Here is a 15,776-nt window from a genome sequence, read left to right as displayed (position 1 = left end):
CTAGACTCCCGAGGTACGAATTGATTTTATTTGCACCGCATATCAGAATTAAGAGATGCTGTTCTTTGGATCCGGCTGAACTATTGCCTCCCTTAAATGAGGATTGCACTGATAGTGCATCGCATGACTACATTACTGAACAGGATACCAAAGGCAGAATCGATCTGAGCGATACACCATTTTCATCGCCAGAAGGAGAGCTGTTCTGTGATGGCTCTTGTTTTAAGCTACCTGATGCCACTTCTGCTGCTGCCTATGCGATTACCACTTTAGACAGCATTATTGAAAGCAAAAGAATTGCACACAACTCCGCCCAGGCTGCAGAGATAGTCGCCTTGACTAGAGCTTGTGAGATATCCCAAGGGCTCAGTGTTAACATATACACTGACAGTCAGTACGCCTTTGAAGTCGCTCACAACTTTGGCAGATTATGGGCTGAAAGAGTATTTTTAACATCTCATGGTACAAAAATTCTGCATGGTCCCTTGATAGTTCAACTGTTGTCTGCATTAGCCAGTCCCAAACAATTAGCTATATTAAAATGCGCAGCACTCCAGGGGGTGACTGACAACATTGGGAAAGGGAATGCCTTTGCAGACAAAATAGCTAAACAAACTGCTACTGACCCTTACTCATGAATGTATGTGTTAGATTCTACAAAAGAGGGCGTTAGTAATGTGAAAGAGATACAGGCTGAGGCCCAGAAGGAAGAGATTGAGATTTGGGCTTCCGCACCTGGGATATTGGACAAGGAGGATGTTGGCTAGATCGGGAAGAGCAAAGATGGATGCTGCTCAACGCATACGTAACAACGATAGCTACGATGGCACATGGACTAGCACACATTAATGTGAAGAGCATTTGTAAACACTTAGACGCAGTGTGGTATAACAATAACTTTCCCAAAGCTGCTGAACAACTAGTTAAGAACTGTATGATTTGCTTACAACATAATATTGATAAAGGTACACCAGCACCTACAGGTAGTTTTGGACAGCCTTCAATGCCATTTGAGGTAATACATTTTTACTTCATTGAGATGGAAAGATGCCAAAACTACAAATATGTGTTGGTAGTGATATACATCTTTAGTAAATGGGTCAAAGCCTTCCCTCTAAAGGATAACACTGCCATGTCAACTACCAAAGTAATGTTGAAAGAATACTTTCCAAGGTTTGGGCTGCCCACAGTAATTTGGTCCGATAATGGACTATATTTCGTAGCGGCTATCATGCTACATGTATGTGGGGCGCTACAAAGAGTTAAGAGGTTCCACTCAGCAAGGCATCCCCAAAGTGCCAGTTTGGTGGAACAATACAACGCTATCCTTAAGAATAAACTAGCAAAGATATGTGAATACAGCAATTTAAAATGGCCCGATGCTTTACCCTTAGCCTTACTATCAATGAGAACAACAGCACAGTCCAGAACGGGACTTTCTCCTTATGAGATTGTCATGGGGAGATCTGCAAATGTATGGAATGCATGTAGACCTAGGAAATTAAACAAAATTGAGTATCCACTATTGACGGATTATTGTAACCAATTGACTCAAAACCTGCGTTTGATTCACCAACAGGTTCAAGCTGCTTTGCCTGAGAAATATGATGGACCTGGTCACCGCACTCGACCTGGGGATTTCGTTTTGGTGAAGGACTTTGACAGAAAGTCCTGCCTTGCAGCTCGTTGGAAAGGACCATATCAGGTGCTACTGGCTACTCAGACCGCTGTTGGAGTCGATGGAACATGTCACTGGATCCATGCAGCGCACCTGAAACGAGTGCCTTTGCCTTGTGAAGAAGGGCTTAATGTGGGGGTTGTTGACAATTCTGACCACAAAGATGTGCCCCAGAACCTGTTTCTTTATCCACTGATCACACTGTACCCGGAGTTACGAGGTACAATCGTCGACCATGCAACTAGATAGGGATTGACATTTCTGATAGATTAGGAAAGTGTAGTTTGTATACTACACCCACAATAAACCAACGGTTTTCCCTACAATACCCTTAAAGACGCAGGAACATTGTTTTCATTCGGAGTAACAGCAGGGCTGGGAAAAGAAGAGTGAGACATTCATCAATCCAGAAGAAGACTACAAGCAAGATAGGCCACATGGTCAAGTGCCAACGGATGAACTTATAAAGCCTGTTTAGTGAGGCTTCTTAATGGACACTAAAAAGAAAACTATGCCTATCTTTGGGGCAATGGTAAATGAAGACAGTAATAATCTTGCTACTGGAAAGCCCATATCTAGAGGGCTACAGTCAACGAAAGAAAAATGAATCGTGATAACGCTTACAGCATGTGTAATGATCATTTTAATACCTGCATTATGGTACCTGCAGAATTCACATATGCTTAGTATACTGTTGCCTACTGCCAACCCCACTTTGTCTCCCCTTTATGTGCATTCTCATACTCTTCGACCACATGATTTGAAACATCGAGGGGGTAACCACAATAACACACTCGTACAGATTATGAATGCCACACATTCAATTTTGAATAAAACCAACTGTTGGGTATGTTCTCACCTACCCCACCATGGTGAGAAAGGTTTAGGATGGTACATCTATCCACTTTCACTGTCAACTTCGTGTTATGCATCCTTTAGAGCCCTATTCTTTGGTAAGTGGAACGACAGTACCAATGGTAACTTCGATGGGACAAACATCAATGAATCCGATCGTTTGATATTGTTACCCATAGGATGCTCTGTCTTTGCAAATAAAAGTACCACAAATATCGCCTTCACTAGGAACTCTGATAAACATTCTAGACCCTGCCAATCTATGATCTTGTTTAAAATGGCACCTGTAGGGAATCAGGACACAGTTCCTCCCTTTTACACCATTAATCGTGATCCAGATACCTTGCCATTCTGCTTGAGAAAAGAGGGATCCCAGTATATGGGCACATATGATAGATGTGTGAATACCGCTGTCTTGGTAAACGAAAACAGGCCCTTATAGATTGGAGGACCCATATATTTTGTTTGTGGAAAAGAAGCCTATCCATGGTTACCTAAAGATTGGAAGGGCACTTTGCTTCCCAGACAGTAAATAGTTTGCAGGGTGACATGGAGTGTTCGACCACATGTTACCATGTAGAATTACCCACGTACATGGGTCTTTAGGTCACAAGTAATTATCACGTGATGAGCTAGTCCAGATTCGTCATGATATTGTAGAACTGTATATAATATCTGTATGCCCACAAGTTGGGGCTCACTTCACCTATGCCGTACATTTGTGAAAGTTAGTCCGTGCTCGAGTACGAATAAACTGTTGTTTTTACCTTTGTTCCTCGTGACTGGCGTGTCCTCATTGTTTTACAGTAGCTTCTTATTTTCGGATTAACAGGTATATGAAGGCATAATTGGTGCTTATTAGGCTCCACTTGTCATATAGCAGTCCAAACCTGTTGTCTTTGCAAACACTTGTTTTATTAGATGTTTCACCTCCGGTACATTATTAGTGCGTATTTTCTGTTTGTGTGTGTGTCTCATGATCTGTCTTTCTCTCTCAGATTTCAGGCTGTCTAGACTTGATCTACATTTCAGTATGGAGAACAGCAAGAAGCAAGATGCACCTGCTGGTGATGATGCATTTCAGTTCCGAATGGGTCTCAATGACAACAAAGCAGGAATGGAAGGCCTGGATAAAGAAAAAATCAACAAAATAATAATGGAAGCTACAAAGGTTTGATGATTATATGAATATGTAGTTTTGCGTGGATTATCGTTATAGAATACTATGAATGATTCATTTGTGAAGAATATATTCATGCCAGAACTGAAAGCCATGTAAATTAGCCCTTATCTCTTCAATCTTTAGGTGCACTGACTGCCAAGAAATAGTCCGCAATTAAAATCTCTTGTGTAGATTTCTAATCACGTGGGATACACTTGCAAAATATCACTCTTTATATGAAAAATATTATTTATTACAGCATCGCAAGGCATTTTGTAAAATTAAAGGTTACTCTTACAGCATCCACTGAGTTCCACCATGAATGAATTACATTATAAAAGGTCACTCTGCAATGTTGGTTGCCTCAAGGCGCTTTCATAACAAGATGAGTAACTGTACACAGGGATTAGAAAATGTTTTTTTCTTAAATGCGAGGTGGTTAGCTTTCCTGTAGGTGGTCACTGGAAGCCCCTTAGACAGCAGGTTCATGGACCTCCTTCTCTGAGAACCAACTGTTCAGTTTACTTGGAGAAGGACTTTTATTTCTTGTTTTTTTACAGATGGTTTGTAGCACTCCACCCAGTCTGTTGTTTTTTTATGGTATTTCAATATCATTCCATGGACATGTTTGTGGATGAGGCAGGGGTTCTCGATGTAGAATTGGGCATTGATGTGGAGCCCAGTGTATTGATTCAGGATAGATCAAATGGGGCCTCAAGGCTTTATGTCACTTTTCAGGCTCACTGCATATGCTTGTCCTTGCCTCTACTGGACAGTCTTGCAGAATTTGAAAGAGATCACTGAGAAAGAGATGCTTTGGAGTTCACAAAGATAGTGGTAAGATGTGCTAACCACAGACCCAACTTTAGAATCTAGAGATGTTTTGAGTCAAGAGTGACACCTAGGCATCTGACCTAGAGCTAGGATTGACTGACTTGCCCAGGGTTAGGCGGGGGGGTTTGTGACAAATCAAGAGAATTAGTCCCTTGTCCTCATGGGGAGCCCCCCTCCTTCCCTTTAAACACAACTCTCCAATCAACTGATATAGAACGTTGAATAGTGAGTACATGCTGAATAACGTCGAGAGAGAGGCACGCATACGTAGGTAAGCGAGGCCGCCTTCCTATGTAACACCTGAAGGAGGCAGAACAGAAGCGGGCCGTGTAGTCTGCGACATTCAAGCTTGCAATGGAAGGAAAGGGAAGGCTCTAGAGACGCAGCGTATTCCAGATGCAGGAAGCAGAGAGAGCTGCAGCCACTAAACAAGGTGGTGGCATGACCATGAACAGTATGTGGTGGGCAGGTGGCCCTCAAAACAACACTGATACCATTCCAAGAAATAAGCGGCAATCAGCACGGTTACCTGAAGAAACATCAGGGTGCAGCAGGAACAAGTGAGAATCCCAGGAAGAGGATTGCCGGCGACAGTGAGCCGACGGCAACGAGGAGCGTGATAGAAGCTCCCAGACAGGCAGGGAGCCTGGAGATATTACCCTACGTTATTGAAGGTAGCAAGAAGGGCGGGAAGAACTGTAGGCCAAAAGGGAATCGTTATACATTCAAGAACCTTGTCCCAGTACAAGTAAAGAAAAGTTGAATACAAAACTGATTAACTTAAATTGCCTTTATGTAAGAAAGACAAGCATTGAAGTGTCTGAGACGGAGAGAAAGCGACCTTGGATATCACTACCCTGAGAAAAGGAGAAAATACCCAAACCTTCAAAACAAAACAAAGGGAACATAAAAGAAAGAGAATGCTATGGAAGTACAGAGAAACTACTGAAGTAAACAATATACAAGACAGAGAATGTCAGAGCAAGGTGAACTTTAATTGTCTAAAAGGCCAGAAGTTCAGAAGAAATTGTACATCTCTATGTTCAAAAGATCAAAGAAAGTATACAAGGTCAAGTAAAGATATTCTTCAGGGGGAACGAAGAGCTAATAATTAATGAAAGAGCTGCATGAACTGATACAGCAGCTAACTAGACACTCTAAAGATTACCTATTAACTAGAAACCCAGAGACTGATACAAGAAGTATCCTCTGACCTTAGTTTATTTAAAATAGTGGTAGAGAAAGCTAAATTAGTTTTGGAAAGCAGACATAATCCTTTGGACATTCACGGACGACTGACGAACAACCTAGTTAGATATATAGATAGAGACCGTCCCATAGCAGTGGAGAAAGGTAGGCCTTGTTTTTATTTCTCTAATAAACCATTTGGAACATGTCCTCACTGTGTCCAAGTCCTCCTTCTGTCCCTCCACATATGTTGTCAGGAATGGGATGTATACCGCTGATGGAAGTTGTTGACCCCTACTCTTCACTAAGTTAAGCCCCAAAGGCCAAATGCCCTACGGTACCTACAGCTGAATTCACGGGCTTTGACCTACAAAGTACAGAAGAAATGATAATACCCAATGAGAGATGCCTGATCCCCACCGGATTAACCTTAACACCTCCCCAAGGAACTTATATTAGGCTAGCCTCTAAATCTGGTTTGCCTTGGAGATATGGTCCAGATAGATCTGGACGTCCAATGCAACATTAAAATTCTCCTACACAATCATGGGAATAACCCATGTACTGTGAAAGAAGGGCAGAAGGTGGCCTAAGGGGTTTTAGAAAAGGCTTTATGCCCAGTACCCCCAAGAGGTCACAGCACAAGAAGAAACAGAACAGGGGTCCAAGGGCTTCGGAGAAGCAGACTTCCCCACAGTAGAGAGACATCCTGAAGAACCAGAAGAGGTTGCACCTTTACCCGATTTAGCCTTTGCTCAGAAGAATTATCCCATCCTCATGGAAGCCTTTAGTAGGGTAACCACAGAAGAGACTGGATGCAGTCAAGTCAGTCCCTTTTTCTTCTTAAAAAAAGGTTTGTATTTTATTTGTATAGCTCCAAAATAGGCCTGTAGGCATAAGGGCGCTGAAACAACATACGCAATAAAGGTCACTCTACTGGGTCGATATAACTATCGAGGGAGTATGCCAAACACAACTAGTTCCATGGAGCAATAGACTTATTGTTTTAGAATTAGCACACTCTCATCTCACAGTGACCCAAGCCAGATAACTCCTAGGTTCTACTGCCAGGGATCTTTTCTGATGTTAAAAACTTTGTAGCAGTCTGTGAGATATGTCAGAAAACAGCAACGACTCCCGTTCCTCTCGTCCCTTTTATAACCATTGCCCATCATTGAAGTCCCATTTTCAAGGATAGCAATGGACATAGTGGGGCAGTTAGAGACCTCGAAACTGGGAAACCGCGTTATCCTCGTAATCGTTGACTATGCCACTCGCTATCCTGAAGCTTTTCCCCTGCATAACAAAACAGCACAACACATATTGAAACACCTACTACCTTTTCTTTCCCAAGTAGGGTTTCCAAAAGAAACTCTTACGGACCAGGGCCACCACCTTCATGTTTCTCCTAATGGAAGAGGTAAAAGATATTTGGAATATCACCTTCAGAACGTCGGTGTACCATCCACAGACTGACGGTTTGGTTGAACGTTTCAACCAAACACTATAGGGAGTATTGCACAAATTGATAGAGGCTAATTTGTGAAATTGGGATGTGATAATACCCTGGGCATTATTCGCAGTCAGGAAGACCCCCCAAGCTTCTCTGGTATATTTCCCGTTTGAACCTCTCGATGGGAGGGCTCCCTGAAACGTCTTAAACATGTGCAAAGAAAGTTGAGAGGAAGCCATTTTACCCATTTCTCAAACTGCCCAGAAATTAAGAACTCACATGGCATCAATAAGAGAAATTGTCCAAAAAACTCTGGGACAAGCCTAAGAAAAAGAACAGGCTATATATAATAGACACATCCCGTACCTTCTCTGTGGGATAGGCTGAATTGGTTCTTCTCCCCTCTTCTGAAAATAAAATGATTTGCAAGTGGTTTCGTCTCTATGAAATCTTGGAACAGAAAGCCCTTTGAATTATCTCACCTCCCAACCAGATAAATGACAGAAAATGCAAATCTATCATGTCAACTTTGCTTAAAGAGTGTAAAAAAGACTGAAGCAAGAACATCACTGTTACAATGGCCGCCCTCTTTACTGAGTCTGATAAAGAAACACATTAATCTCCTCTGATCTATCACCCTCCCAACAAAGCGATATTCATGACTTTCTAGACCAATTTGCTGAGGTATTTTTGGAACAACCAGGCAGGGTTGCTAATTTCTTCTCATTTTATTAGAACCCCGGCACGGAAACCCATCAATCTAAAGGACTCCCGAATCCCCAAATCCTGAAAAAACAATTGTTGAGCAAGAGGTAGAAGGGATGCTCAAGGAGCATATAATCGAGCCCTCCAAGAGTCCATGGTCCTCTCCGATTGTCTCAGTGGCAAAACTAGATCAGTCCTGGCGGTTCTGCATAGAGTTCAGGAAGCTGAATTCCATCTCGCTATTTGATAATTACCTTATGCTGAGGATCGGTTACTTGAGTGAAAAGCCGGGCGCAGCCAAGTATATCTCGTCCTGCGATCTAACCAAGGTTTATTGGCAAGTCCCATTGAATCCAGCAGACCAAATAAAACATGCTTTTCAACACCACTGAGCCTTTTCCAATTCAAGGTTTTACTTTTCGGTCTCTATGGAGCCCTAGCCACTTTCCAGCGATTGATGGACAAATTGTTAACACCTTACTTGGCCTTTTGTGGAGCATACCTAGATGATATTGTGGTTCGTAGTGAAAGTTGGCCTGAAAACGTTCACCATCTATATGAAATGTCCCGGGAGGATAGCTCAGCGGCAACGTGCGCGCCTTGGAAGGAAGACGACACGAAGCAACACAGGTTTGATCCCCGGGTCCGCGCTTAGAAACCTCTGGGTGTTTAAGTGCGTTATAAATACGCAACTAAGACAAAAAAAAAATACAATTACGCATCCAATTCCTGTAACAGCGCCTCGATGCCTGTGGGCTGTGTGAGCGCTTTAAAATGTTAAATAAAAAAATCCCACATGCCTTGAGGAAAGCCGGCCTAAGGGCCAACCCACGAAAATGCCATCTTTCACAATGTGCAGTGAAGTACCTCGATTCTTCGTCGGGAATGTCCATATCCAACCACAAATGGAAAAAATGAAAGCAATCCTAGAAACACCCACACCCAGTGCTTACTACGTTGCAGGGTACAGCCCTGGCACATAATTTATAGCTGGAGCTGAGCACCGGCACTTATAAAGTTTGCATTGCATGAGCTCTATATCTGCCTCTACTAATTCAGGCCTGTCTCCTGCTGGCTCCCAGCCATGCCCCTCCTTCCATCTCCTTCCCTTCTTGACACTTCAGTCAGAGAAGGTGTGCAGCTGTGCTCTGGGCACTAAACAGGAACTTTGATGATGCACTCTTGACCCCTTGATAACTTCCTCCATCATCAGCGTGCCAGACAATAAACAAACTTTCTTCTAAAAGGGATTAAGCCTGGGCCTCACTGCGTTCAGCATGAGTATTGATTTAAAAGGCACGATATGTGTAATGGTGACAGAAATTACCCCATATATATGTTCTAAACAATTTGCAAATGTATATTTACAAATAAATGCCACAGTAACTTTTTTACCATGTTTTTTTTCAGAGTTCCATACATTAAAATGGTTACCAAAATGAATGGCCCCAGGTTTACATATGGCCACTACTTCAATATTATTGCTTTAAGAAAACGAGTTCAAAGCCAGATAAAAGTTCATTGTATCTGAATTGTTATGATAGCTTTTTTGTTAACATTTTTCATGTGTCCATGTGTGCTCTATTACGGTAAATAGGAAAAGGCCAGCTAAGAATCTTCAACTCTTGTTTAAATGTTCATCATCAACTGGATAACTCAATGATGTAATTTAGCAATCTGGGAGGACAAGATGCACAATATAATAATGGGGTGGGGTTTTTCAGAGCACCCAAATGAAGAGGCCCATGCTGGGCGACCATGTTATGGGACAGAGCAGGCATTATCAAGGCCCATATTGTGACTATTATATGTTGTAGTCTGTCAACACAGCATATGGGGAGTTTTGTAGGTCACCTGATGCCTGAAGGGAGCACTGTAGAGGACCATGCTATGATATTGATATTATATTTCTATTGCGCTCGTACACAAGTGTATGGCTATTGTAGGTGAGCGGAGCAGGATCTACCAAGGCCCATTCTGTGACTGTGATATCTGGTGTCTGGTAGCAGAACATAATGATGTGGTGACGTTTACAGATTACCTAAATGCATGAAGGGAGGACTGCTGAGGCCCATGCTGTAGATCTTTTATGTGAGGTTGCAGCGATTACCATGGCCCATATTGTGACTATTATATAGGCTGGAGAGAATAGCTCAGTCTTGTAAGCAAGCCAACCCAGAGCAACTCAGGTTCAAGTCCTGGTCCTGCACGTGGAGACTAGTATTTGTATTTGTATTTTGTATTTTCTTTATTTATAAAGCACACCTGGCCCAAGGGCATCCGGGTGCATCATTTGAGTTACATGGTGGATTGAACGTACAATAATACAAGTTACATAGCAGATTGACAGAAGCAGAATGTACAGTGTAATGTACAGTAGAGCGGAGACAAGAGCAGAAATGTACAGTCAGATAGGCTAGTAAAAACGGTAGTAAATAATCAGGTTTGTTAACAGGCACCAAGCATGCATCAGGTATGTACTGGTAATACATGAGATACAATAAGATTGCAGATAATAAAAAGCAGTTTTATGCACTGATGCAATATAGCACTGGTGGTGAAGGCACGTTAGTGCCGGGGCAGGTCTTGGGTAGACAGCCAAGCTTTGGCCATGCTCTTGAAAGCGGGGAAGGATATTTCATCTCTAAGAGGATTTGGGAGTGAGTTCCATAATTTGGCAGCAAGGACTGGGAAGCTGATCCCGCCTGATTTTCTCTGTAATAGTGTGTTGCATAAAATTAATTAAAATTAATTAAAATTAATATGTGGTAGTCTCGGAGAACTAGATGATTTGGGCAAGTTTGCAGGGTACCTGATGCATTAAAGGGAGCACTGAATGGGCCCATACAGTGGCTATTTTAGGTGAAGGTAGTGGGTACTACCATGGCCCGTATTGTGACCATTATATGTGGCAGTCTGATAGAACATAATAAGGACATAATAATGTGGGGAAGTTTGCAGAGGACCTGGATGTATGAAGGGAGCACTGAAGAGGCATAGGCTGTGTTTATTTTGTGTGAGGTAGCAGGGATTACTAGGGCCCATATTGTGGCTGTTATATAAGCCGCGAGAATAGCTCAGGGGCAACATGTTTGTCTTGAATGCAAGCCAACACATAACAATTCATGTTGAAATCCCAGTCCTGCACTTGGAGACTGATCTCTGATAATTAGCGTGTTACAATAAATGTATTAATTTAATATGTGTTAGTGCTGGAGCACAACATGATCTGGGGAAGTTTGAAGGGCACCTGATGCATGAAGGGCGCACTGCAGAGTCCCATACTGTGGCTATTCTAGGTGAAGGTAGCAGGTACTACTAAGACTGTGGCAGTCTGATAGAACATAATAATGTGGTGAAGTCTGCAGAGGACCTAGATGCATGAAGGGAACAATGCAGAGGCTCATGCTGTGACTATTTCGCGTGAGGGAGCAGGCATTACCAAAGCCCATATTGTGACTATTATATGTGGTAGTCCGGGAGCACAACATGATGTGGGGAGGTTTACATAGAACCTGCCTGCATGAAGGGAGCAATGCAGAAGCCCCTAATATGACTATGTTACGACAGGGAAGCTTGAATTGCTAAAACCTATGCAGTGCTTATTCTACACGAAGAGTGAATGTACTGCTGAGCCAGATGCTATGCACGTTACTTTAGAGGGACACATTCACTGTGGAGGCCCATGCTGCGCATGTTCTATATAAACCGAGCTTGGACTGCCACTGCTCATACCATTGTCTGTTTTTTGCAAGTGGAGCATGGATTACAAAGGCCCATGCTGTGACTGGTTTACGTAAGGGGAGCAGGTACTACAAGGGCCCATACTGTGACGAATATATGTGGAGTGAGATTGGACTGCTGAGGCCCATACTACATCTGTTTTACTTGCGGGGAGCTTACACTTGGGACAAACATGCTGTTTTACAGGAGGGGAGCGTGCACTATTGAAGACATTCCTATGATGATTCTTTGCGACTGGTGTTTTAACTGCTAAGAGCAATTCTGAGACTATTGTATGTGAGGGAAGCTTGCACTGCTGAAACCCACGCTGCAACCATTCTACCTAATGGAAGCTTGCACTGTTGAGCCCTATGCAGTACCTATTTTTTATGATTAAAGCTTGCACTGCTGCTTTCCAGTTCTGTGTTGAGGGAAGGTTACCTTGCACCAGTGCAGCCCACAAGGTTCTTTTCTATTTTAGGGAAGGTTTCACTGCTGAGGCTGATGTTAATTTCTTCTGTGAAAGAGAAGCTTGCACTACTGAAGTTCATGTTTGTGAGGGAAACTTTCACATCTGCAGCGCATATTGATATACTCTATTTGATAAAACTCGGTCATCCCATTTTCTCTCCCTCAACACTGACAAGACGGAAGTCCTTTTCTTTCCTTCTAACACACTCTCCCCTTCCCCTCCTCCATCCATCCACTTTCCCCCTGCCAATCTCCCCATCTCTACCCATGCCCGCAATCTTGGTCTCCACTTCGACTCCTCCCTCTCCTTCGCCCACATTTCTCTCACCTCTCGCTCCTGCTGGCACCATCTCTACAACATTCGCAAGATACGATCCACCTGACCTTATATCTCACATCTGACTTTACTGCTCCTCTTCCTTTCTACCTCCTCTCACTTCCTTCTTTCCGTTCCATCATCTCCACTTCCAAGGAAACTTTTCTACATATTAAATCGTTGTTTGTATCATGATTGTTAACTTGCTAACTTGCTTCAACCATTATTGTATCTTGTTGTTACATTGTAAAGCGCTTTGGCTTAAAGCGCTATATAAAATAAATAAACATAAATAACTGAGGCCCATTCTGTACTAGGTCTGTTAGAGGAAATGCCCTTCTACTGAGGTCTATTGTGACGTACTCTATGAGGGAAAATAATATACCTCCAATCAAAGGGTGGGGGGCCTATACTCTACTGCGCATACCACTCAATGCTCGTTTTCTGCCCAAGTAAACTTCTTTACAGACAATGGGACATGATAGCTGCAGGGACTGCCATACCAGACTCAAAGTCCCCTCACAAGTGTAAATCAAAAATTTACAAACACAACTTGATGGTTTGTCCACTGCACATAGTGCATCAAATAATTATTGTTCACAAATTATCTCAAATTGTTTCTTTCAAATTGTTTCTTTCGAATGGATTGTGTTCTCCCAGGTATTCCTCATTTTATGATATGCATACCCTGCCAGCTTTGCTGCTTCGGAAATAAAAATTCTCAGCAGATTGCGCTGTGCTCAAGGTTGTGGCGTCGATGTCCCTCGACGGGCTCCGTACCATGTCGATGTCGATGTCACCATCAGTATAGCTTGTGCTGCGATCGTTGGCTTCAGTTCCGTTTTTCCGATTCATTCGCTCTCGAGAACGGCGCACTTTGAAATTTTCTTCAGAAAATGTTGTCTTCTTCCACCCCTTCTACTCCCAAGATGGGGTTAAAAAAATGTATTGACTGCGGATCGAAGATGTCGATTACAGATCCTCACCGCGTTTGTCTTTCGTGCCTAGGTTCAGACCATCGAACCGGCGAATGTGGCTCCTGTCAGTCGATGACAGAGAAGGCCCTTCGTGAGAGGAAAGGTAAACTGGCGGTGGGGCGGGAAGCTTCCAAGGCCTCCTCGAAGGCCTGGTCAATAAGACGTAGGAAGATGAGCGATTTGAAAGAATCGGATCGTCGTAAGCACTCTAAGAGATCTCGATCTCGCAGTAGATGGAGATGCTGTACATCTTGCTCTTAAAAAAAGTTTAAGAGGAGACATAGATCGCCCTCTTCTTCCTCGGATACATCTACCGAATTGGTACGATGCCCGACTAAGAATTTAGAAGGAAGATGATGGAGGTCTTTGAGAATGCGGCCTCGACCCACTCAAAGAAGCCTGAAAAGAGCCAGAGCCCGGTCGCTCCGTCGTAGACACCGGGAAGTCAGGAACTACTGTGGTAAAACCCAGTAGTATGTGTGAAACTTGAAAGATTCAAGTCAACGTCAAATCGTCGAACATTCCTCGAGAATCGTGTGTTTCTCTGACACCATGTAAAAAACATAAGTCGTTGAAACCCTCGACGACTTCGTCGACGCCATCTGCGCTGACGGCTTCGACATCAAAGCCAAACGCGTTTTCGATACCTTTGTCGAAGACATCATCGGTGTCTTCGAAGACTCCTTCGATACCATTGAAGGTTCCTTCGATTCCTTCGACCGAAACTCATGAATAGGAAAGGAGATTTACTCCTTTACCTAAATCAGACTTTTCTAAGTCTGTCTTCTATTTTTGAAGAAAGTGGCTCTGAAGAAGAAGAGGTTTCTTCTTTTGGAGTACAATATGGTACTAGAGAGGTCCCAGAAGAATTAATCGATCCAGAATCGAAAATGAGAGACCTGTGTGATACCTTTCACTCTCCTAGTGGCATCGATACGTCACCTGAGCTGGAGTTTGCAAAACCTGACCCTGCAGAACATGCAGATTCAGGGTACAGGAGTTTAATAATTAATAGAGTGGTGGAATACATGGGCTGGGGTAGAGCCTCACCCACTTTTGATCAGGATTATATAACTGACATACTTGTTCAGGGCCCTCAGAAGGATCCAGTTCTCCCCTTCCACAGGGCACTTCAAAGAACGGTAGAAAAAAACAGGGACGTTCCTGATACAATTGCTGCAGTCAACAATAATTTTCCAAAGAAGTATACAACTTCTAGTTCTGATCCTGATTATTTAAGCAGGTATCCCACTCCAGAAAGTCTGATTATTCAGGCTGCAACTTCCTCAAGACAGACAGCATATCCATCTATCCCCCAGATAGAGAGGATAAGAAGGCGGATGCTTGGGCCCGTAAGGTCTTTGCCTCGGGTGGCATGGCTCTCAAGTCAACTAATGTCACCTGTACCCTGGCCAGGTTCACCCATACTGTGTGGGACTGCATTTTGGCGGCGGCTAACAGATTCCGGAAGGCGAGGAAAGGGAAGGCTTCCTGAATATTGTCAAAGACGGAAAGGAGGCAATGGGGGAATGTCTCCAGTCTGGACTGGATACAGCTGATAGTATCATCAGATCCATGGCTGCAAGCACAGTGCTACGCAGATTTGCGTGGTTGAGGAAGTCTGGGTTTGCACCAGATGTGCAGGCCACACTTCTCAACATGCCTTTTGATGGCTTGAGGCTGTTTGGTAGTAAAGCTGATGAAAGCTTAGAAAAACTACAGACCTCAAAAGCGGCAGCTAAATCTCTTAGCGCCTCCATGCGACAGCCTCAGAAACCTTATTGGGGCTCATCTTCCTGGAGAGGTCGTTTTTTTCGGTACTACTCCTCTTTTGGTAGAGGAAGAGGAAAGGCCATTCAAAGAGGCAAGAGAAATATCGCTCGTGGTGGAAGAGGAAAAAGTGTAAAACCAGCCTCAAGAATGGCATCTTTGCCCTCAGCCGCTCCTGCAGCCGCCTCCAAATCACTCTGAGGCCTTATGACACAAAACCCTTGTGGGAGGCAGAATCTCTCAGCATCTGAAAGAATGGCCTGGCATTACTTCAGATGCTTGGGCACTGGAGACTGTAGCTCAAGGTTACTGCCTTCCCTTCCTAAAAAGGCCTCAGGACCATCCAACTCTGTCAAAATTCCAGATCAGCTCCTGTTGCAGGAAATTCTAACCCTGCTAGAGAAAGGTGCAATACAACAGGTACCTGTAGCGTAGAGGAACAAGGGTTGGTACTCCCCCTATTTTCTCATTCCAAAGAAGGACAGGATTGAGACCCATCTTGGACTTAAGAAACTTGAACAAGTTCCTCAGGAAGGACAAGTTCAAGATGGTAACCCTTTCTCAGATCCTTCAGGCTCTCCAACTGCAAGACCGGTTGGTATCGTTGGACCCATGTGCCAATCCATCCCAAGCACAGAAAGTAC

The 15,776-nt window shown here is 43.5% G+C and overlaps 1 protein-coding gene across 6 annotated transcripts in view; it reads left to right on the top strand.

The window, feature by feature from the left end:
• POLK (DNA polymerase kappa) overlaps positions 1 to 15,776 on the top strand; it is a 1,714,815-nt gene that overhangs the window by 465,529 nt on the left and 1,233,510 nt on the right. For all 6 annotated transcript variants that reach the window (XR_011280653.1, XM_069627465.1, XM_069627464.1 and 3 more), the window contains one exon: positions 3,532 to 3,704. Coding sequence is in view for 5 of the 6 variants with exons in the window: in XM_069627465.1 (XP_069483566.1) it covers positions 3,567 to 3,704 (138 nt within the window). In the remaining variant the exon portion in view is untranslated. The remainder of the gene's footprint in view (positions 1 to 3,531; positions 3,705 to 15,776) is intronic.

This window comes from Ambystoma mexicanum, chromosome 6p (genome assembly GCF_040938575.1).
Source record: "Ambystoma mexicanum isolate Mex_15411 chromosome 6p, UKY_AmexF1_1, whole genome shotgun sequence".
NCBI classification, from domain to species: Eukaryota; Metazoa; Chordata; class Amphibia; order Caudata; family Ambystomatidae; genus Ambystoma; species Ambystoma mexicanum.
This window is presented reverse-complemented; position numbering and strand designations above follow the sequence as displayed.